The sequence below is a fragment of the Notechis scutatus genome, chromosome 2 (genome assembly GCF_049901735.1).
Source record: "Notechis scutatus isolate UNSWTSFEM ecotype Mainland chromosome 2, rNotScu1.2, whole genome shotgun sequence".
Lineage (NCBI taxonomy): Eukaryota > Metazoa > Chordata > Lepidosauria > Squamata > Elapidae > Notechis > Notechis scutatus.
In genome coordinates this window covers 22,112,889-22,137,529 of record NC_142010.1, presented here as the reverse complement: position 1 = coordinate 22,137,529, position 24,641 = coordinate 22,112,889, and the positions used below count along the sequence as shown (strand labels likewise).

At 38.7% G+C, this 24,641-nt stretch overlaps 1 protein-coding gene and 1 long non-coding RNA gene across 3 annotated transcripts in view; one reads left to right on the top strand and one right to left on the bottom strand.

Annotated features, from left to right (window-relative positions):
• The window catches only part of LOC148131917 (uncharacterized), a 28,967-nt gene extending 21,688 nt beyond the window's left edge, over positions 1-7,279 (bottom strand). For both annotated transcript variants that reach the window (XR_015747202.1, XR_015747201.1), the window contains exons 1-2: positions 7,157-7,279; positions 5,536-5,582 (exon numbers count right to left, since the gene is read on the bottom strand). This is a non-coding gene — a long non-coding RNA (uncharacterized LOC148131917). The remainder of the gene's footprint in view (positions 1-5,535; positions 5,583-7,156) is intronic.
• A 57-nt stretch (positions 7,280-7,336) lies between these two features.
• Positions 7,337-24,641, top strand: part of PRKAR2A (protein kinase cAMP-dependent type II regulatory subunit alpha) — an 88,664-nt gene continuing 71,359 nt past the window's right edge. Inside the window, exons 1-2 of the mRNA XM_026682660.2 lie at positions 7,337-7,985; positions 18,041-18,076. Coding sequence (XP_026538445.1) covers positions 7,721-7,985; positions 18,041-18,076 — 301 coding nt within the window. The 5' untranslated portion in view covers positions 7,337-7,720. The remainder of the gene's footprint in view (positions 7,986-18,040; positions 18,077-24,641) is intronic.

Sequence of the window (24,641 nt, the reverse complement as noted above, 5' to 3'; positions counted from 1 at the left end):
TAGCAACCCATCTTCCCCCCCATGTGAATAACTGGAAGTGTATACAAAATACAAATAAACTGATATGCCCAACTGGAGGCAGAATGGATTAGTGCCAAAGCAGAGGATGGCCCCGTGGCAAGCTGCTCACTAACAGCCTTGGAAAGATAAATTAGCTTTTTTTCTTTTCTACTCCCCTACCACTCTAAATACTGCTTCAAGCACGTTCAGTTTAAAAATCAATTTCCAGAAAACTTTCAAGCAGGCAGAATATATTGAGCAGGTTTGGCAAATGCTAATCTGAAATCAGTGAGAAACATAAATATGAACAATATGTCAATAAAATACCTTTTCACTAATTCTTTTTGCCTTGATGTTTTTTGCTTTGTGTATTTATCAGGCTAAACAGACTTAGCTATCTGGTTCATGTTTTATCATAGTGTTCAATAGGGTGATAGCACACAGGTCTTAAACATTTGCAGCTGTACTTACAAAACAATTGCCCCAAACTATGCACTTTCCTTTAAAAGTAAAACATAATCAAATTTCACTGCCTTTGAATAAAACCTGTACGCGACAAGTTGTTATGGTTACTTCTGCACAGTCATGGTTTATAGAATAAATCACTATTAGCATTCAGATAGTTAGCACAATTGGCATTCAGACCAATCAGCCATCAGCAGACACACAGAGTTAAATTGCATTTACACACTGTTCAAAAGAGACAATAAAAAAAGCTAAAAGACACATCCTCTCCAGCAGCCAAACCCAGTTAAACAGGAATTAACACCAAGCAAATAAGCAGAAAACACCATCTGAATCAAAGAACTACTAAGGAGAAAAACAACCCCTCCCAAATACTGGCAAGACAAGCTACTGTATATAAAAAAGGAGCAAACCCCACACTCACTAGCACTGATGATATCTAGTTGGGTAATGAAATGTCTACAAGCAAATAACCAATCTCAGAGAGCCCCAAGGTTTTAACAAATAGAGTTAGCTTTAATCCAACATAGTTTACAAACTACACTTGCTGGATTTACTTCATATGCTGGAGCAATATTCAGACATGATGTCAATTGGGAGTAAAATTCTGCAAATAGGTGGTGACATCAAAGAAAAGGGTGTTTACCTACACAGAACAGCAATTTAGGTAGAAGACTATGTCTATATAGAGGTGAATATACATTGGAAGGCTTGGAATCGGGTGAAAGCTAGGATACTTATCACCTAACAAAGGTTTCTACATGCCAGATATTTGCACTGGATGCACTGATGTGTGCCATTTAGCTGATGTCACATGCCTGACTTATGAGGAAGTGCCAAAGGTAAAATTATTTACTGCTGCTGCTTATACTGTTTTAGTACTTTTCACAATATTGGGATATAGCTGTTCTGAATCTCTTGGTAATCAACTTCTTTGCCCAATATTAGACTACTACTGCAAGAACATTGGAGGTGGCACCTTTTTGTCCCACAGTATAAAATTTCCATTTTGAGAGCTGGAAGAAGCCCCGTGGTGAAAACAGACCTTGTTAGGATTATTATTCATCTGCATTTCCCAGCAACTAATGCTTTTTGCTCTAGCTGTGCTCAGGAAAAAAAAATTATCCCTCAAACACTGGAGATTAAAATGAACCAGGGTGTATTGCAGCAGTGAGAACAGCAGTTATAAGAACATGTATAAGGATTCCCATAAAAAAACATCATTCTTGCTGCTTCTTGATTGATGTGTAAGATAGATAGATGGGGAATAACAAGCAATCATAAAAAGAGGTAATTATTTGTATGCCACATTTCTAAATTTTGCTGGCCATGTGTTAAAAGTCAAGATCTGGAGTTTTAGGGATTTTTCTCCATTTTCCTTGCTTGAAAAGAAGAAAATGTAAACACTGATTTAAGAAGCAGAATCTTTCTATTTCATACAACCATGCTTAAATGTTTTGTCCATTGCTGAGTTAAATGCTTACCTATCTCTACTAACCCAGTCTCTCTTCCAGCTCTTCTTCTTATTGACAGCTGAATGGGGCTGTCCTGATTTTGGACGTGCAGCTAGCAATAAGCAAAATGATAGGTTGATTCTTCTGGCTTTTCTTTCTCTCCTATTTTGCAGGACAGGACAGGACAGGACAGGAAAACACTCAGCAATTACAGAACTGTGGCAGGAATAAAGTGGACTTTTCCATTCTGTTTTTTATTTTGTTTGCTTCCCAGAGTTTCACTAGATAAATGGTAGCCATATAAATGCGCTCAATAAATGAATAAATCATATCTAAACTTTCAGCTATGCCTCTCCTACCCATAGCTTGAACTGAATGAAGTTAAAAAAACAAATAGCAAGTTGGAATCACAGAGAGCTGAGTTGCAAGCAGCACATTCATTTAGGAATTTGTTCCCTTCCTTTCTGTTTGGTAGACATATATAAATGTCAGCCTCCAGATTCCTCTGTGCTCAGTTTGGGTGGAGGTCAGTCCCATTGTTCCTGTTTCTATTTCAGCCTTGTGTGGAACTAATAAGAACCACAGATTTAAAACATATATGGGACTGTTGGCCGAGGGGCTTAGCACTATTGCACTGTTCTCATAAACGATCACAGTACTGCATTGTTTAGACAGATGTGCTCATATCAATCTGAAATAACTAATAAAACCCATCCGCTCAACATGCAGCTTTGCCCTCCAACATCATGGATACCAAAATGGAAGATTTCGTATACTTTGCAGCTGGATCTTGTTAGATGAAGGTGAAAAACACTATTTTAACAGTGATACAACTGAGGATTATTTAAGGCTGTCTCAGTCATGGTCTAGGGATAAGGTGAAAATTAAATAATGGGGCGTGGCAAAAAAAAAGAAGATACTATTAGATACAAATAGGGGAAAGTTCTAAGTTGCAAAAACGTTGGTTAGTAAACAGTAGATTCTAGTTAGCAGTTGACTCATGAAATTCCACCCAACAAACAAAATTTAGCTGCTGTTAATCTGATGTAACTGACAAAAAATGTTTACCCTAAACCAGAGGTGTCAAACTGGCGGCCTGCAGGCTGGATGCGTCACGCACAGGCCATGCTTGCGTCAGCTCCACAAAGGGGGGGAAAATGTCACGATATGCCACGTGATGACACCCGTGCCTTAAACTCTTTGGATGTTTTATTCTGAATCAAAATCCAGATCCTGCTTACTTTCTCTGAGAGATTGTCATTAGGCTTGCTTTGACAACAACTGCGGACCAAGTAATAACTTGAGGGTTTACTATTCCTCAGAAAGCAAATTTATTCCCTTGGGATATTACATTGACCCCTGCATCCCTGTTCTACCCCCATTATTATTTATAAATGTTCCATGAGATCACAAGAGCAAAGTCATTTAAAAAAGAATTAGAAAATACACATTACAGAGTTACTAATGTTCTAGTGTAAGAGAACATAATGCCGTAGGCAGTGACACCACTCCTGAAACAAAATATTTGCCTAAAAGTTATTGTCAAATTTTCCTCAAATAATTTAAAATAGAAGAGTCATCTTCATTTTGCTAAATGTGATTTTTCCCCCGTCCGATCTTTCTTTTTTAAGGAAGATGTACAGGGTTTTCTCCCTTTGAAGTAAATTCAGTTCAGACTTAATCAGATTTATGTGCTGGGGGCATGATCTGATGTTCAGTTAACTCTGTGTTAAACAGTTAAGAAATATTTATTTCCAGAAAATGAGAAGGATTTGGGAATATTGATGGGACTTCTTGATAAGGGAACAATAAATACGCTCTAACTGACAAGCTCAGCCAAGGTCATAGTTTTGAGTAGAACTTAACAGCTCAAATAACCAATGCTGCTTTCTTCCTCCTCTTTAGTCCAAGAGCAACACAGACATATTTGTACCGACAACATAAAATGGCGTCATCAAATCAATAGCCTGTATGTTACTGATGCTTCTGGGTTTCAAGGACACACAAGTGTCAAGTGCTTGTCTATCTGCCAAGTTCTGTGTTCTTATTTAAAAGTACTAAACTTTATTTTTTGTGTGGGTTGCCAGCTGCACCTTGTACTTCAAAAGGGACCCAAAGTCAAAGCACAGATTTTGCAGACATATAGCTGTTTCTCTAATCAGCGAACAAAGTTTCACATGTAGGGAAAATGTACTGCATTCACAACATAATTGCAACATTCATTTTCAAAGATACTGAGTAAACAACTGAAAGACTTTTTGTGCATGAGGAAAATATAGTGAGCATTTCTTATAATACTCTTCAACAAACTTAACTATCATTTTTCTTTGTTCCTGTATAATGCTGCACCTTTGTTTCATAATTTAAATCTCTCACATTAACTGTATTTTTTAGAAATTTCATCAATTAGAGGCAGGAGACAAACGGAAGAGTATTGTATGTGAGAATGACTTGAAAGTCAGAAGGAAGAGCTGCAGACTAGAGAACCATCATGCAAAAGGTGCCTTCTAGCACTGATGTTATCTAGTTGGGTAATACAATGTTTGCAAAAAAACAACCAAGCTCAGGGAGCACCAAGGACTTCACAAAGGCAGCCTACAGAAGCAAAAGGAGCATGGGGAGTATCTTAGAAGGGACACTCCCTAATTTTCTGGAAAGTAAAAGTGCTTTTAGACTTGCAAGATTTTATCACTTTCATCTGACAATAAAGATAGGATTGATACTCATGGTTTGTATTTCCTGCCTGGACTACTTCAAAGGGCTGACAAGTATGGATAACCTAGAACTATAGAGCTGGTGTTAGGAAAATGAAAGCTTAGATTGAACTTAAAGTAGCAAGAGATCCAAAAATCAACAGATATTTTTTAGTTATGTTCAAAACATAAAGAACAAGCATACCAGCTAACAGGTAATAAAGGTAAATGCTAACAGGCAATAAAAAAAGCCAGAGCTATCTAACTCTTATTCTGTCTAAAAAAAACCCTTTCACTAGGAAAGCAGGATGAAGGGATAGAATTTAAGTTTGAAGTTAATAAAATTCTGGTCAGGGATTAACTCCTTCGAGTTTAAATTTACAGGATCTGATAAATTGTATACTTGGAAACTAGCTGAAGGGTAGTTTCTGGCAAACCACTTATATATAATCCTTCAGAAATCTTCCAGTGAAGTACCAAGTGACCAAAAAGGTTACTTCTGGCCTTCCAAAAAGGGAAAAAATCCAAGAAATCAGAAAGTCTGACGTTGATCCTGAGAAGATTCCAGAGCACATCATAAAGAGATTAGTCTATAAACAATGTGAAACAAATGCTATAATTATCCAGCCATGTACAAATCCTGCTAGACCAAATTTATTTTTTGGTCACATATTAGGAATTCTAGAGACACAATATGCCTTTACTTCAGCAAACATTTGACAAACTAAGTGTAAATTGAATGGCCTGACAGCCAAATGGATATATAGGTTGATGAGCATATTTTGCTTTAGTGCTCCATCTATGACTTGAGAGTCTTTCTCTCATGCAGCACATGGCTTGCTGAACAGCATACCAGAGGAATACATTTATTGTTTTATTATTTTAAAGAGTTTTAGGCCAGCAAGATTTCTTAAATGACTTACTGATAATTCATGAAAGCATCATTTTTTTTTGCATGGAGACTCTCAATCTGAAAAACATGACACAAAAGGAATAAAAGGAACAGAGAGAGAAAAATCTCAATACTGATACAATTAAATATTTTACATGTAACACATGTACAAATCAGAGGGAGTTAAGGGATGATACAATACTTTTCTGAGAAGTTTAACATTGCTATACAATAGGGAGGATATATAAGATAATGTTGCATATGTAATATTCAGGTGTAAATCACATTGAGATTGAGGACATACTTTTAGACAAACATGTAAAAGTGTAGCAGAAGGGAAGATGGATGAAAAAGTTAGTCATTTAATAGAATGATTAAAAATTCCTATCACAGAAAGAAAAACTATCACCAGATTAAGGAAAATATAAACATTTTTTCTTTTTTTCTAGTTGGGAAGCATGTGATCTCATGAGGTTTTTGTGATATCACTCAACCCAATATTGTTACATCACCAAGGATAACCTCTTGAAATTGAGTTTTAGGCTCTTGCTAAATCTATGGTCAGCCCAAGTAGTCATGTACAGCTCATTGTTTAATATATCACAAATGAAGGAGGTATGCACGATCAAGTGATTAAATATAAATGCTTGTTAGCCCATAAGACTCACGACCCTACAGTTCAAATCCTAGTGGCTACAGTATTTAAGTGATTGAGGCAAATTCCATACTAAATACAAAAATCCAGATTAAAGCATCCTGCCAGATATGGTAGTTGTGAAGCCTTGACTTGTATACACCCAATGGAGTCTCCCACTTCTTTGGATATTTGGTGCCACTTCCACAATTTGGTGCTTGCTTCCCTTCTGTTTAAGAAAAAAAAGTTGAAGGTATCTAATCCATATTCAGAGCAGCATCAGTACCTTTTATAAGAAGCAGGGTGGTAAGGATTTAGTTGTTGTTGTTTTTTGTCCACCAGGAAGCACCTTTTAGGGAACTCTTGGATTAGTAAAACAGAAGGGCTTGATGGGGACAATAATTTTTGTTTACAGAGTGATAACTAAAAACATAAAACTACCAATTATCCCACTATTTGAGCGAACACTGATGAAATAGCCAGATAAATAACATTTCCTTCTTTTACTAAATATATGCTTCTCTCCCGTACATCAAAAATGGCTAATAATGTAATGCCTATACATACATACATACATACATACATACATACATACATACATACATACATACATACATACACCTCCAGAAGTTTACCCCCCTCTCATGTGAAAATCAGGAAAGAAAACTAAAAAAAGATCCGCTCTGGAAAATGTTGACAAGCTTCGTTCACCTTTTTTTTCTTCAAACGGCTACCTTAAAAGCAGCTGGATAGTTTTTGGTTCAGTGTCGAGCCAACCCAGATGCCGAGTGACAATTTCTGAACAGTTCTTTGGGGGTAATTTACGGATTGGGGAAGTTAACTAAAGAAGAGTCGTCGCGTATTTTGCAACAATCATCGGGAAGACCACGAAGCGATGCCAACCCGAAGCACCCCCCCCCTTCCCCCCCCCTTAATCACAGCAACTCAACCCTTTCCTTTCCCACAGCCGGCTAGAACCCGCGAAAGAACTACACAGTACCAAACGCGGGTCGCCCACCTGAAAAACCCGGCCTTCCTCTGCGCACGCGCGACATCACATCTCCCACCCTTCCATATTACAGTTACTCCTTTAAACCCGTTTCATTCGCGCGCCCCTTCTTCGGTATTGTGACGCAAACGATTCCGCCCACTTTTTTTTTTTTTTTCTAATTCACGCCTCCTCGGGCGCCGCCGCCCCCTTTTTTTCTCCCACCCACCCCGCCTCCGCTCGCTCTCTCGCTCGCGCTGTTGGCCGTTTCCTGCTTGGAGCGCGTACAGCGTTGTGCGCTTCCGTCCCAGTCCCTCCCTCCCTCCCTCCCCCCGCTCCCCTCACCCTCAGTCCCTTTCTTTCTCGCGTGTCAGGCGGCGGCGCGAGCGCGGCTCCCTTGGCGCTGAGGGAGAGAGAGAGAGAGAGAGGGGGCTCGAGAAGGGGAGTGAGCCGCGGTGGGAGGCCCCGGCGCCGGGCCCCGTTTCGGAAGCTCAGGGGGGCGGCGGCGTCGGAGTCGGCGGCGGTTGGCAGTTAGCCGACTTCGGTGGTCCGTCCCCTGACTTGAATTCGTTCGGGCTCGACCGCGACGCCAAGATGAGTATCGAGATCCCGGCCGGTTTGTCGGAGCTGCTGCAGGGCTATACCGTGGAGGTGTTGCGGCGCCGGCCGCCGGATCTCCTGGATTTCGCCGCCGAATACTTCGGTCGCCTGAGGGATTCCCGCGACCAGCAGCTGCGCGAGGAGAAGGCCGCCAGGGGCAAAGGAGTCAACTTCGATGGGGAGCCTATGCAGACCGAGTCAAACGGGGAAGAGTCGCGGAGAGAAGCGGACGAGGAGGACTCCGACTCCGACTTCGAGCGTGAGTTGCAGCCGGGAGGAAGCTGGGGCGGGGGGGGGGCGGTGTGTGTGTGTGTGGCGGGTGTCACTCGCCACGCGCTGCTCAACCTCCTCCTTCCTTAGAGGTGGTGGGGGGGAGAGGAGAGGATTCGAGGATCCTCACGTGCGGCGGACTTTTCTTTTTCTTTTTTTTCGTTTTGCATGCGGGCGGCTGTAGGTTAAGGATGGGGGAGCCCCCGGGCGGGTTATCAGTCGCCGGTTTTACGGTGCTTCCAACATGTCGTGCGAACGGTGGGAGAGCGGAGAAGAGAGAGAGAGAGAGAGAGCCCCGCTGTGCGAAATCCTGCCGTCAAAGCAACACTGGGGGAGGCAGGGTATAAATTTACCAGGTTAATGTAGCAATGGTGATTAATGCCCAGAACGTGGTTTGCGGGTATTGGGGTGTGTGTGTGTGTGGTGGTGGTGGTGGTGAGGAGAGGTTGTCCTTTGAATGCGGAAAAGTAGGTGTGACCTTGTGTAGGAAAATAAAGAGATCCTTTTTAGTGTGTTTTGCTTCTTTGCCTCCCCTCGTTCGTTTTGACGTGGAGATAATGGCCTTCGGGCGGGAGGGGAAGAAAACGGTAGCTGGATCATTTCAAATTTCACTGACTCTCCTGCCTCACTTCAATATGTCTGAGCGGCTACTGCTCCAGATACTGGAAGACTTTTTGAATGAAAGTCTTTCCTCCATTTTTTTTTTTTTTAAAGAGGACCACTTGGGGTTAAAAACAAGATTCTAAGGAATTCCTTGTTTCTTGATTAAAGAGAAAGCATTGAATATACTGTTCCTTGGCAGCCTTTTCAGTGTCCGGGTTTTTGGGGTGTGTGTGTGAGAGAGAGAGAAAGAGAGATCAGCTGTATTGAGAAGAGAACGTTTCCTGTGTTCTCATTTTATTTACAACATATTTTACGCTTAATGGTAAGCAATGAAAAATATTTTTAAAACTCATTTCTAAACTCCATAGCTATTTGCATATTCTTGGCTCAAAATTGGATTAGCTCATTTCAAAATTGTCCAAAGCAGCTTCCAAAGTGTGGATTAATTATCTCATAATTGGAACATGGTGTAAGTAGTTAATCCACAAAGCAAGTGTTTAAAAATATTTTGAGTACAGGGACCAGAGATTTGAGGAGAATGTACCATAATGTATCAGGATTCCATTATTCAGTTCAGCACTCATTGGGGAACATTTAGGAAATCTTAGAATTAGGTGATATCAATGTTGTTAGACACATTCTATTTTTGTAAGTGTCAAAAGTGAAGGTGCTATTTAAAAATCTTAGTGATAGAATAGTTACTGTCTAACTTTTGTACATGTTAATTGAGAGGTAAGGCCCACTAAGTTCAGTTGATGCTTCAGCTTTCTTATCTCTTTTCCCTGGTTGGTAAGTTATGTGCTATGTACTGTTATAAATGAGTTAACACGTTTCTAAGTTTAGCATATGATAACAATCAGGGAAGAGGAAGTTTTCAGAGAAATGGATATTCTGAATTGTATCTTTGTAACTGAAATGGTTATGATGCTAATGAGATACTTTTCCTGAGATGGGAAGCAGGAAAGACCCAGTTAAAAAGCTGTTTTTGTATAGTGTATGTGAGGCTGTTGCCAGGGAGAGCAAAAGTGAACAAAAATGGAATGCTGTGCATTATGGGGACATACTTCACTTTCTAAGTGGTAAATACTGATAGGGCTTTTTGTAGAAATTTTTTCATTTCTGAACACCTGAAATTAATGCAACATGTATGTAATGCATAATGTGATTTACACAGATTTTTAAAAATGCAGATTAATGTCAAGTCTTACTAGGCATGGCAAATATTAAACAAAATATTAAATTAAATCTTTGTTAAATTTGGAAAAATAATGATACTCTTTTTCAAATGTGGATCTATTTAGTGGGTCTGGATTGTACTTTTGCTGCCAAACCAGACATAATAAAATTAATGAATTAATATTCTGAATTCAGAAATAGTTACCTTTTTATCATTATGAATGAGAGTGACTAATTGAAATAATTAAGAGATACAGAAAAAGTTAGCTCAGTTATTAACAATAAATATGTAGAACCTTAGTACTTAAGTAGCTTCAAATGCCATTGAGATGATGGAGGATATGTTTTTCTTGATACTTTGTAAAGTATTTATGTATGGTAAAATAAAACTTTGCTGTGAGCCGTTATATCCATTAAATTAAACATTGTTAGAAAAGCAAATGCATTTATAGAGCATGCCTTAGTTTTAATTTGCTAAGGAAAGACCAATTTGGAAAAGAAAGCAAAAATACAGAGTATCCTAGTAACTGTTAAAATAACAACATAGAGTGGTTAGAGTAAAATGGTAAACCTGATAGTGTAAACAGCAGTTGGTGTACAGTAATTAAAAATTTCTGTCTGTTAACCATGTTAAGGCAGTGATTCAGAACATACTTGTTGGGAAGGAAGATTCATTGAAATAGAACAACTTTGATTAAAAAATTGTTGGAATAAGCTGCTGAAACAATGGTGATTATGCAGATTCTCCTTTAGTGTTAAGCATTTTAACATAATTCAGTGTTTTATTTTAAAGTGACATAGATTTTTGTGAAAGCTCATTAAAATAGAAAACCCATGTTGTTGCTATATTAAATGTCATAGTACAAGAGTAAAATGAGTAAAATATACCTTACTATGTTTGCTATATTGTTATAAAGGTAAGTTCTTTATTGAATTGAGCATAAGTCTTAGTAATTACATAGATAATTGAAAAGAGGATTAAAATATGGGAAAAGAGTGGTAACTGGCCAGACTGGATTATAACTCCTTTATGATAAGAAGCTGAGTCAAGTGGGATTGCAGATATTGATGAATACAGTAATCTTTAACCATTTTTATGCTGGAAAGTGGAGATAAGCAACATTTAGAGGGGCACAAATGTGCATTAGGGAAAAAAAGATATAATTCTGAAGGACAATTGATTGGAAAGCATAATTTATTTTGGTAGTACTTCAGACTTGTGTTCAAAGGATAAAATAATATAATCTTGTTTATCCTTGGCACATGATAAATTCTGAGCAGTGTTTAGTCTGTTTTTACTTTCTTTGGAATTTGGTATATTTTGTCAAGCATGATGGGAGATAGTCCAAAAGCCAGAGAGCATCACTTTTTAAAAAGCTTCTTGGAAATCTTTCTAAAATCTCTTGGTGGATGCTGTCCTTCAGAATTTTTAAAGCAACCATTATACTGAGGACAAAACATGGCTGCCTCCATAAGACTTCACAGTTGAAAAAAAAAGTTTGCCACATTCTACTGTTTCATTGAGTATGGAGTATATATAATTGAATTTTGAAGTACAGCATTGTCACTCTATGGTTCTATGATATAAGAGCCATAAACCTACTTAAAATATATATATATATATATATATATATATATATATATATATATATATATATATATATATATATATATATATATATATATATATATTTTAGTCAAAAGTAATAATATAGATGTGTTGTTCTCTGTGTGCTTTTCTTTTTCACCTGTGTTCCTTTTATGCCTCTCTTTATCCTTCAAGTGATAGCATTCTAAACAGATGCATTTTAATTTTTTTCATTGTAGTCATAAATCATTTCTAAAGTGGCAATTATATTTATTCTCCCCAAATCCCAGAAGTGGGATGAAACGTTATTGACTTTGCTGGAGCTGTCTACCATAATTATGTTATGATTTATCCTTGTTATTGTACATTAAAAGTAAATGTTTGTGTCATGTAGTTGTAACTATTGAACATTGTAATTGAACTCTCAGCTGTATATTTTATAGCTGATTAATTTATTTTGACATAGTAAATGTTTATTTGGGTACTCATTTTATTACAAAGTTGATACTTTGAGTATTTTTTGTTCCTTAGTTTATCCATCTATTCCTATGCTAAATGTGTCAAAAATTTAAACTGCTTTGGAAAATTGGATGATGGATAAATTTCTTGTATCAATAGTAAGATAATATATTTGATATCTGCTTTTTAAAATATATTAGATAACCAGTTGACAGTTGATATGTTTAAACTTCCAAGATTTCCTGAGGAAGTAGATATGCAACTATATGCAGTTGCTGGATGTGATCATGCATTGCCATAACCATTGTACCTGGAAGTTGTTATGGTTTGGAGGGGAGAGACAAATTTACAGAAAATCTTAGTATAACTGAATGGCTGTGACTATAAACACGCTATGACTCAAGAGAAATACAGTATTTGTTTCTGGGCAGGGTCACACCCCTTTCTACACAACTGGCTTACAACTTGGGATGGTGGGTTTCTCCTGGACTTGCAGCTTCTATTTGAATTGCATATGGAAGCTGTGGCAAGGAGTTAGCTTTTTTGCATGAGGAGGTTTTGGAAATCCAAGAGGTCATGATTGGACTGCTATACTGCAGTTCATCCTCCTTAAAGGTTAAACAGGTTCAACATGCACTAATCCAAGTGCTGGTGGGCTCTTCAAGATATGTCTCTATAATACAGCTTTGGAAGCCACACTGCTGGTCAGTTTCTGGATGCAATTAATGTTGTTGGTTTTTACCTTGGCAGGTCTGCATACCTAGGATCTAACTGTGAACAATGTCACCTGTCTCAAAGTGAATCTCTGGCCATCTTGTAAGCTCTGGGAGATAGGGATTCTATTTACAGGGACACCATAGCATGAAATAGAAATATTAGCTGTAATAATTCATCTCTTCCTCTTCCTGATGCTTTATCTTATCTTAGAGGTGTCAAACTCATGTTGTCACAGTATCATCACATGACGTATTGTGACTCCCCCCTTTGCTAAATCAGGCATGGGCATGGCCAGTGCCTGACAGATCCAGGCCGTGGGCTGCAAATTGACAGCCCTGGCTTATCTGGTTTGAACTGCAGATTCTGCAGACCTGCAGAATAACAAACAATTCTTTCGTTTGAGAGATGTTTTTTAAATATTCAATTCCTTTGTAACTCAGTGTGATAGTTTGAGGAGATTTTAGTTTAGGGGAATGTGGTTCTATACTCTTGCTTATGGATTATAGTTTAGTTGGACATGGGAAATTAGTACAGTGATCTGTTTGATGGACAACAACCTAGTATAGTGTGATAAGCTGGCCTATATAATTGAACTTTTTAATTACAGTCTTTGACCAATATTAAAAAATTATCTGTATGACTGTCCTATTTGGAAATAATTGGGGAAAGCAAATATCAGCGTATAATATAAGGGACATCTGCCTTCATAGTTAGGGCAAGGGGGGGGGGGGGGGGGGGGGGGGGGGGGGGGGGGGGGGGGGGGGGGGGGGGGGGGGGGGGGGGGGGGGGGGCCCCCGGGGGGGGGGGGGGGGAGGGGGGGGGGGGGGGGGGGGGCCCCGGGGGGGGGGGGGGGGGGGGGGGGGCCCGGGGGCCCCCGGGGCCCCCCCCCCCCCCCCCCCCCCCCCCCTCTGGGGGGGGGGGTTTTCGGGGGGGGGCCCGGGGGGGGGGGGGGGGGGGGGGGGGTTAAACTTTAGTTAAGGGCAAAGTTTCTAAGGATAAGGAGTCTTATCAAATCTAACCACTGACCATTCAAAAGGAAGAGCACTAAAATGGGGAGTGGAAAAAGCCCATCTATATTTACCTTGAATAAATATAGATGGGCTTTTTCCATAGTCCATTTTGATCTATCCTGATTGTATAAATATCCAGTAATAGAGGATTTGCAGCAGTTAATATTTGGTGATGAAATTCAGGAACGCTGGTGAGAACTCCAATTCCCATGTCTCTGTTTTGTTCCTTTTCCATTGATTTAACTTCCACAAGTTTTGGCTTTTTTCCAGACCAAATAGAACTATGGTAATATTCATCCCCATGTCTTTGCGTCTTCTATGGGTCGTCTTTGTTTCCTTGATCCTATTAAATTTTCATTTGCTAGCATGTTTTCTTAACTAGACTTTACTTGTAATGTCTTAGACCTAGTCTAAATACATTCATTTTTTTATATATTTGTTTTGTGATTTGCTTCTAATTCATGTTCACATCCGGGAAATGATCAAATTATTTCAGTCCTTCATGATATTCCACTTTTATTAATCAATCATTCTTATCCCACTCTGTTTCACTACAAAATGCACACTTAAGTAATTCATCACTTTTACATTTAATAGTTTTGTGTTTCTTCTGACATATCCAATTTAATTGACAAATCCAACCTAATAAAGTGGATAAAGCCTGCTTTTCTGTACAGCTCTTTTTGCTTCTTTAAGCCAGGACATTTTTATTTTCAGGAAAGTTTGGCAGTTTCAGGGTCACATAATGGTTTATTGCCTAAGGTTGTTCCCAACGTTCTAGTGAAAATATTTTTTCTTCATGCATCAAAGATCTAGCTTATTTTGACTGTACTTTATCGGCTGAATTTTCTTTCAACAAATGTTTACTCCTCACAACAGATCTCATACTCTTCATCACTTTTTGGTCAACTTTTGCACATTTTAAAATTTCTTCATCTCCTTTTCCACCCTTGATATGCATTATATCCAGGTATTTAAATTCATGTGCTTGCCTTCCATTTTTCCTCTCAAAGACAACTACAGTAAACCCTTAGATTAGCGGACCTTGGTTTAGCAGATTCAATGGATAAAATCCATTTGCCATTTTGAACATGCATTATCCATTATGGATTTTATGCATTTTCCAAATGTATAAAATCAGTATGCAACTCAAACATTTGTAAAATCTATAACGTACAATATGCAAAATCTATTCCATCCATTGTTTTGTGAAGGTACAACATCCCCCTTGGGTTTAATGGACCTATTTCCCTACATTAGTTAAATTGGTGTTTCAACTTTGATCCATTGATTTCATACCCATACTTTTCATTATTTTACTTTTAACATTTGCTACAAAATGTTTGGGTTCTCAGCCAGCACAGTATCATTTGCATACAGAGGAACACATGCATTCACATCTCCATATATAACAGAAGTTTATCATCACCACAAGCATTCCTTATATGTTTATCTATAAATACATTAAGCAACAAAGGGAACATTACATATTTTCTTTATTTCCTATGGTTCAAGGACTTAAGCAAATCTTCCCTGTCATATCTCATTAGAATAGCAGAGAAGGCAGTCCCAAAAATATCCAGGTCTATTCCATAAAGAGATTCAGACATGTTGTCAGCATCTTGAATTGCACCCAGGACCCTACTGACAATCATTGCAGCTCCTGAAGTAATGATGTTGCATAGGAGAGACAAGTTATACCATTATTCTCAGACTGTTGTATTCTGGACCAGCAGAAACTTCCAAATCATCTTTGAAGGCAGTCCCATAAAGAGCAAATTGCAATACTAGTCCTCCACTTATAACCATTCATTTAATGACCATTTGAAGTTACAACTGTACTGAAAAAAAGTAACTTCTGAACGTTTTTCACATGATCGTTGCAGCATCCTTATGGACATGATCAAAATTCGGATTCCGAGTCTCTGGGGAAGCTGGCAGGAAAGATTGCAAATGGCGATCATCTGATTGTGGAGTGGTGCAACTGGTTGTAAGTGTGAATTGGTTGCAAACTGCCCAGCTCATAGACATGCAATCATGAGGGTGCTGGGACAGTTGGAACTCCGAGGATCATAAAGGCCATTCAGGGCCATTATAACTTTGGATGATCACTGAACAAATAGTTTGTAAGTTAAGGACTACCTGTAATATCTGGCTAATAAATACTAATAAATATCTATCTAATACCAGCAATATCTGGCCTCAGATTTCTTTGATTTTTGTTGAGTTGTCTGGAGTCAGGTGGCATATAAGTTTATAAAATATGATTACGCATACAAATTATGTGCCAAGATATGCTTTTGTTCAACTGATCAACTGATCCAAGTACCAACAATGATGTTGATAAGTGAGAGAAATAAGTGTATGGAAAAGTTGGAAGGGGGACTGCAAGTATTCTTACGTATACTGGGTATTCATGATCATATGATGACCAAAACCATTTCTAAATACTGCAGCCATAGAAGAGATGGACTTGGAACCAATTAGACAGGAAACAACTTTAAAGTTAATTCTAAGTGAGGTTCATGATCCAATGCAAGATGTTGTAATGTTACTGATAGGGAACAGCAACCACAATGCTTTGTCATTATACATGCAAGTGGAAATTGAGAACAAACTATAATATAGTCACATTTGAATACTAAAGGGTTAGAAAATTCTAAAAAATGGACTAGGGATAAAGAGGCTTGACACTTGGATCTCTTGAAATACCAGAAAACTATCAAGGAAATAATATAACACAATTTTTAAAAAAAGGAACTAAGGATTTGAGAAATTATAGTTTGGAGAATGCCCATGTGTTTCTTTGAAGGAAGTTACCTTACATGGAGATTCTGTTAAGCAAAAAGATGCAGTCAAATAATATTGCTTTCATGATCCATTTTTCCTGATTCACAAGATCTGTTTTTGTTGCTTGTGTTTTATTCCTCTTAATTTCATTTTTAGCTGAATGGATTTTCTGTTGAAATAGGTGCTATTTCTGTTGACATATAGTTACTATTTGTTAGCCTGGTTGCTGTTGTGATATCAGCTTTGGATTATTTTTTTAAACATATAGTTGATTGTATAAGGCAGTCATAGGTCTGTTTAGATCAGGGTCTCTAAATTTGGTAACTTTAAGACTTGGGGACTCCAGTTCCCAGAATTCCCCAGATAGCAATGTTAAACTTGCTGAGGTTGCACACCCCTGATTTATCTTTAACTGAGACAAAGGAAAATGATTAGGTTTGATGTTACATTAAGGTGCATAACATGGATTAGACTTTAAATTAATAGAAATTGTTTCATACTGATTGATGATGTTTCACAGCTTTAAAAATAATGTCAGAATATTTGATAGTAGCAGTATCCATTAGTATGAGCAACTCAAAAATGTAAATTAGTAAGTCATTGCAGACCTTTAAAAAAAATTGTATCTCACCCTCCACCCTCACTTAAATGAAGCTAAAAGTGTTTCCTCATTTTATTGGTAATACAAGATACCAGTGATGAAATAGATCAACCCACATATAAAATTGAACATTCATCTTCATGACCCAGTTACTTATATATAGCTAAATGTATTGCCTGTCCGATTCTATTCCTTGACCAGATTTAGATTCTGGTAGATGTTTTCAAAAGAGAAATTACTACACCCAAAGTGATTTCTAGAAAGCAATTTTACAGCAAGATTGATTATGGCAGATAGCATAAAAGTGAAAAGATTCTTTCAGTAAGAAGTTTAATCTAGAACTACATGTAGTCCTTGAGTTACAACCATAATGGAGTCTGCTCATTACAGTAACTATTTGCACCAGTCATTAAGAAAATTACTGCAATTTTTTAGCAAACCAATTGTTCACTTTAGGTGCAGTCTTACTGAAAATAAAGATTACTAAAGAAGTAAAGGACAGTTTTTGGCATAACTGCAGGCGAGGGACAGATAACTGTCAGAAGTTCGAATCTGGGTCATAAGTATCCCACAGGTAGAACATCTAAGCAACCATTTGTAAGTTGAGGACTACTTATACTTAACTTTTTTACTGTGTACTGTAACAGTTAAGTGTGAGCATCTGTTTCATGAAAATTAAATCCTATGAAATACTGTTAAAGCACAGCAAATTGCTTTGGGCAGTTCTTGCCTACAAGGAAAGACCTTTGTCTAACAAATTACTAAGCTTTGTATTTTATTGTATTTTAGATATATTGGCCAATCTGACATTTAAGTAGCAATTTACTTTAGTCAGCCTAGAATTTCATACTTGTTCATAGACTGCATATAATACATGTTATATTTCTCCTCAGTGTTTATGAGAGAGTTGAAGAAAAAAAAGCTGTTATAAATATGCAGTTAAAATAAAGCTTTGGAAGTTTAATGAAAATCAGTAATAATAAAAAAGCCAACAAGTTAATAACAAGTTGATAAATCTGTTATTAGATAATTATGATCCTCTTTAATAATTTTATCAATGTTATTTCCTAACTTACCGGACTTTTTTGTTTCTGTTGTAGCTCCTGTTATTAACAAGTATAGCAGAAGAGTATCAGGTCAGTATTCTTTTATCATATACTCTAATTTAAACAGTTTTTTCAGTGATTGCCTTAGTGTATGTGTATTTTTCCAGTGTTGCCAAATAGTAAAGAAAGGATTTGCAAAAATTAATTGTGTAGCTGGAAGTGTTGAAAAAAACCAAGTATTGAATTCAGAAAAAATTAGGGAAAAAAGTTGCAGCCCTAGATTGTTTTAGTATGAGTGTGGTTTGCTTTTAGTAATATAAAGGTTAAAATTAAGTTTATGGGATAAAAAGTGGAAAAGTCATAATAGCAATAGCACTTAGACTTATATACCACTTTATAGTGCTTTACAGCCCTCTCTAAGCAGTTTACAGAGTCAACCTATTGTCCTCAACAATTTGGGTCCTCATTTTACTCACCTTGGAAGGATGGAAGGCTGAGTCAATTTTGAGCCTGGTGAGATTCGGTCTGCCAAATTGCAGATAGCTGGCTGTTAGCAGAAGTAGCCTGCAGTACTCGCGTTCTAACCACTGCGCCACTGAGGCTCTATAATATTGATATTCAGGCCTTTCCTTGAACAAACGTGAGGGGATAGAACTTTTAAAAATTTTCTTCACAGTAAACATGACAGACTGCCTTATTTTGTTCCAAATTTCTGATTTTATTTATTTTTTATTGTATTTACCAAGGGTTATATACTTCTTCAATTAAAACAATGATTGAGTATCTTTTATATTCATCAGAACAATATAGGACTAAATTACATCAGAGAACTACAAATAGCACAGTAATAAAATCATAATACTGTTATATTGAATGATATTATAGATTTGTAGTAATACAATAAACTTCACAAACATGAAAGTTGAACTGAAAAACATTTGCACTTCATAAGCTTGTACCTTTCTGAAACTCTAATAATGTTATGCAAAAATTTTATTCAAAGCTTTGTGTAAAAGTGAATCTGTTGAATCACCTCATCAAATTTTGTAAGAACTAATAATTGAAATAACCTTAAATTGTTACTTATATGGGCCTAAGTACAATATAAATTTATATTGAAATTTAGTCCAATTTTAATATGGATTTATTCTTAATATGACAGAATTAAAGCAATTTATTGCTCATGCGTTTACTATTTATATACTGAATTTTAATCACTAAGTTTTAAATAATAAACTTGAAATATGTTAAACTCTCCTTTGAACTGAATTTGATGTCTGGTGATTGCATGAAGCTGTGAACAATATGGAAGTAGTTTGACACTGCCTTCTTCTGAGATGGGTTTGGTTTTTTTTTACATCCCAGTCTAATCTTCAGCCCTATGACTTGGATCCAAGCCTATTTATGACTTTATTCAATATTATCTAATGAAATTAATGTTATAAAATTATTACTTTTTATCAGATTTTAATGCAAATTCCTCAAATCTTATTATTATGCATTGTAATGTCAGTGTTTTCTAATCCCCAGGAAAGCAATATTTTGAAGAAAAGGATACTTATTTTTTTTTAAACTACCTGAAAGTTACTTTTACTGTGCATCACTATAACCGGGGCCCTTAAAACTATCTTAGTTAAGTACCCAAGTGTATTGAAACTGGAGGAGAAGAAACATAGAATAGAGAACATAGGGAATTGCTTTGAAAGATAGAAGGAAGAGCTACCACAAAGCAGTGGTCAGATAAACATTTGAGTCTATGGCAGACATGTCCCCCCTGCAATTCACAAGAAGAAGCAATGAGGGAGAGGGAAGCCCATTCATATTTATAAGAGTATAATATTTATACTTTTATTATAGCAGTAATATTTATACTTTTACTATAGCGGTTACAATAAAAGTAGTCCTGGACTATATTGCATTGGTCTAGCTCAGGGGTCGCCAACCTTTTGGACCTCAGGGACCACCAAGCTCATAATTTTAAATCCCAGGGACCACTAACCGGTTCTTTGGGCGTGACCTAATTTGTGAGTGTGGCTTGGTGGTCATGTGACTGGATGGGCATGGCTTGTATGTAAATATTATAAATATTTATATAAATATTGATTTTTTATAAAGAGCAACTTTTACCCAAAATCAGGCAAAGCAGGCACACATATTGAGTTGCTCACAGAATCATTCATCTTTCTGCCATCGGCTAGCTCAGTCTGTTACATAAAATTTGCTTGCAAGCAAATTCATTAAATTTGCTAGCAAGCAAACTCACAAAATTAACTCACAACTCACCATGTATGTAAATATTGAAATTTTTTTTTTTTAAAAAAGAGCAATTTTTACCCAAAATCAGGCAAAGCGGGCAGGCAGATTGAGTTGCTCACAGAATCATTCAGTGATCTATTTATCTGCTATCAGCTAGCTCAGTATGTCACATAAAATTTGCTTGCCGTGAATCTGCACTGAATAATAGAACCTTCAGTCCTAAGGGAGGTTTGGTTGTGCTTAAAAGCAGAGCCAAAGATCTAAAGACTAGCTAGAAAGCAAGAAATTCAACCATTTCCTGCTTCATAGCTAATCTAAATCTCTTGGCACAGCAGAACAGGTGATGGTCGGTAAAAGGAAAAATAGCAATTTTTCCAGCAGGCAAGTTTGCCGGGTAAGGAGTGGGTAGGCGGGGAGGGTTCCCATGGGCCATGTGGGTGGCACAGCCTTGTGTTTCTGCGTAGCCTGGATTATTTACTTTGGGGAGTGCTCTGGGGGTGAGATTTCTCTGCGGACCACCCAAATTTTCTCATGGCCCACCAGTGGGCCACAGCCCACCTGTTGGCAACCACTGATCTAACTTGTTGGGCTAGCATGTAATTATTGAAAGGGTAGCTTTAGTAGAATTCCATATGTTGCTAGAATTATTCCATTAGCCAGAGGCACACAAACTATAAGTAATTACGTGAGGGGGGAGTGCAAGCAAATCAGGGTTAGCAGTGGGCTTGCGCAAAGGATAGATGGCAGAAACTGCTAAAGGAAGTGTACTTGAGGAACCTGCACTAGGCAAGTTCCAAGCACAGCAGTATGTTGCAAGTTAAGAAGAGCAAAAGAAGTCAAATCATCTACCATGTTTCTCCAACAATACACCCCCCCCCATAGGAATGCCCAGCATGTTTTCTAGGCGTGATGTGAAATTAAGCCCCTTCTCCCAAATTTGGGCCTATTTAAAACATGTGAAATGGGGGGGAAGGAGGGGGAAACTTGCCATTAGGAGCGGCCCGCGGACAGCCATGCCTCACCACCAGCCGTTCCTAACAACTGATTATGGTGGAGCGCGGAGAACTTCCTATCCCCTCCAAGTGCCTTTGCTGCAGAACCGGGTATGATGCTGGCTGCAGGCCGGGTCAGTGGGTGGGCGGTGGCAGCGTGGATGTTGGCCTCAGTGGCGGTGGGGCACTTTGCATCACAGGACCTTCGTTGGCCACCGCTGCTGCTGCTTCCGCCGCCGCTTTCCCTTCTGTCCTCGCTGTGGCTTATGCCGCGTTCAGAGTGCTGCCATTGGGCAAGACGTAGAGGCCGGAGTCCTTGCTGGAGATTGCAGCGTGGTGGTAGTGGAGAAGTATCCCTTGCAGCGGGTGAAGGAATGGTTTGAGTGCATTCCTCCGCCGGCAGCGTTTCAGCTGCTTCTCGGGCAGGGGAGTCACCTCCATAGCTTCCATAGTTCCTGCCGGCGATGGTGCATCTCTTGCCAGCGCCGTCTCCAACAACAGCGGCAGCAGTGGTGGGACAGACCCCGCTGCCAAGAGAACCACCTGCCCTCCCACAAGGGCATCGCTTTGTTTGATGGCAGCTGCATCGACAACGTTCTGCAAGTCAGTGAGTAATTCGGGCTTCGGTGGGTGGAAGCGGTGGCAGGAGGGTGATGCCATTGTTTCTCTCATCTGCATGCCTCGCTTTGCTTCCCACCCTAGAACTTCGGGTCACGGTCTCATCACTTGCATGGTCAGGCGCTCTCATCTTGCTCCTACAGCCCATTAGCACCCCCTTAAATGCACTCCCCATCTTCATCTCCTTGAAGGATAGAAATAGGATGGAAATCCAGCTCCTGGATTTCTCCTGGCAAATCCCAAAGACACTCTTCCCACTCTCCCTCCCTCCCTCCCTCCTTCTTTCCCTGCCAAGTTTCCCAGAGGATTCTCCTGCTCATTCATTCATTCATTCATTCATTCATTCATTCATTCATTCATTCATACTTCTAAAGGGGTGCTAAGGGTCTGTAGGATGATTCCCTTTCTCTTATGTTTGGATTGGAAAGTTTGCCTCTGCTTGAAGGGCAAAATGGATAGATGGTTCCCTTTTTAAAACTACTGAGGGGTGGGGGAAGCTGCCCGGCCAGTCTGTATTCTTAGGGAAGTAAGGAGGGAATGAGAATGAAGAAAACTTAGAGGGGGAAAAGATCCACAGGGGGGTTTCAGGCGGCTGGAGCAAGAGGAGAGCGCCCGACCATACAGGTGACAAGACCGTGACACGAAGCTCTAGGGCGGGAAGCAAAGCAAGGCATGGGGGAGGGAGAGAAATGATGGCATCACCCTCCTGCCACCGCTTCCACTCACCAAAGCCCAAATGACTCACTGACTTGCAGGACGTTGTCGGCGCAGCCGCCGTCAAGCAAAGCGATGCCCCTGCGGGAAGGCAGGCGGTTGTCGGCAGCGGGGTCTGTCCCACCGCTGCTGCCGCTGTTGTTGGAGATGGTGCTGGTGAGAGGCGCCACCGCTGGTGGGAACCGTGGAAGCTACGGAGGCAGCTCCCCCACCCGAGAAGTGGCTGAAACACTGCCAGTGGAGGAATGTAGCAAAGGTGCTTGGCGGTGATAGGGAGCTCTCCGCCCTCTGCCATGTTCGGCCGTTAGGAGCAGCTGGTGGCGGGCGTGGCTGCCTGCGGGGCACTCTTGGCGAGGTTGTGTGTGGGGGGGGAATTAAGTCACTCCAGAAAAGACGGCCTAGCCGTTTGTTTGGGGGTCAAAAGAAAATACAGTGTTTGACTGGAAGAAGCACGATTCAGCCAATTATATAAAAGGGATGACTTGTGCTATTGACTCTTTTCCTATCTATGCCTTTGTCTACACAAGTAGTCCTTGACTTACGACCACAATTGAGCCCAAAATTTATGTTGCGAAGTGAGAAATTTGTTAAGCGAGTTCTGCTCCATTTTATGACTTTTCTTGCCACATTTGTTAAGTGAATCACTGCAGTTGTTAAATTAGTAACACATTAAGTGAATCTGGCTTTCCTATTGACTTTGCTTGCCAAAAGGTCACAAAAGTAAATCATTTGATCTCAAGATACTGCAGCCATCATGAATATGAACCAATTGTTAAGCATCCGAATATAAATCACATGACCAGGGGGATGCTGTAGTGGTCCTAAGTCTGAAAAATGGTCATAAGTCACTTTTTTTAGTGCCATTGTAACTTTGAATGGTCACTAAATGAACTGTTGTAAGTTGAGGACTGCTTGCATACAGTTGTTAAATTACCTGAAACCTTACACTGGAAAGACTGTTCTTGGAGCTTTTTTTTTTTTAAAAAAAAAATTAGTTTTATTGCAAATTAGGTTTTAAATACATTGAATGTGGTGATCTTTTCTGACATATATCTCAGTCTTTACATTGCTATATGAGCAAATTATCATCAAGACAGTATAGACATTTATTAAGTGAATTTATATAGATATACATATATACAGCTATATATATTTACATATCTTTGTATCAATTTCTATCTTAAACATTATGTTGTGATATAATCTCTTAAATTCTATTTCACATTTTTAGACTTCCTTTCATATCCCTCCATTTATAACAATTTTCCCATATTGCATAGAATTCTAAAGTATCTCGCTGCTTCAGTTCTAGCATCATACTATCTAACTCAGTGCACTGAATTTTTATTTTATTTTTGCTTCATCATTCGGTACTTCTTTTAACTTCCATGTTAAGCTATGTGGGCTATTAGTAATCTTGCAGCTGTAATAACATGAATGATTAGATATATATTGGCTTTTTTGAAATTCTCATTTATTATTCCCAATAAAAACATTTCTGGTGTATAATTTATTTTTAGGTCCAACATTTCTTCTAACCATTGCCCTATTTTGTGCCAAAATTCTTGTATCTTCTTACACTCCCACCATATATGATAATAGGTGTCCCGTTCTTTCAAGCCTTTCCAGCATATAGGTGATTGAGAACTATACATTTTGGCTAACCTGGTAGGTGGGAGATGCCATCTGTAAAACATCTTAAACAGGTTTTCTTTGTAGGATGTGGCTAATGTAATCTTTTTATTCCGATCCCAAATTTGCTGCCATTGATCCAAATTTATGTTATAGCGGAAATTTCTGGCCCAAGTTAACATTGGTTCTTTCACCTGCTTTCTTGGAGCTTCTTGAACATGATATTTGTCTCTCTGGACACTTTTGTGAAAGTTAGCTTTCGTGCTATTTGCTATGCAGAAAGCCCTGAGTTTGTGGCATGTTGTGGGTTATTGTGAATTAATATTTGAATTCTCTATCAGAAGAATTTGTGGCATTTAACTGGTAATGCAAAACAACATGATTGGAGGAGCTCCAGGCATGCAAGTGTCCTGAAAAGAGTTGGGTGCTTTCTGTGGTGCTGT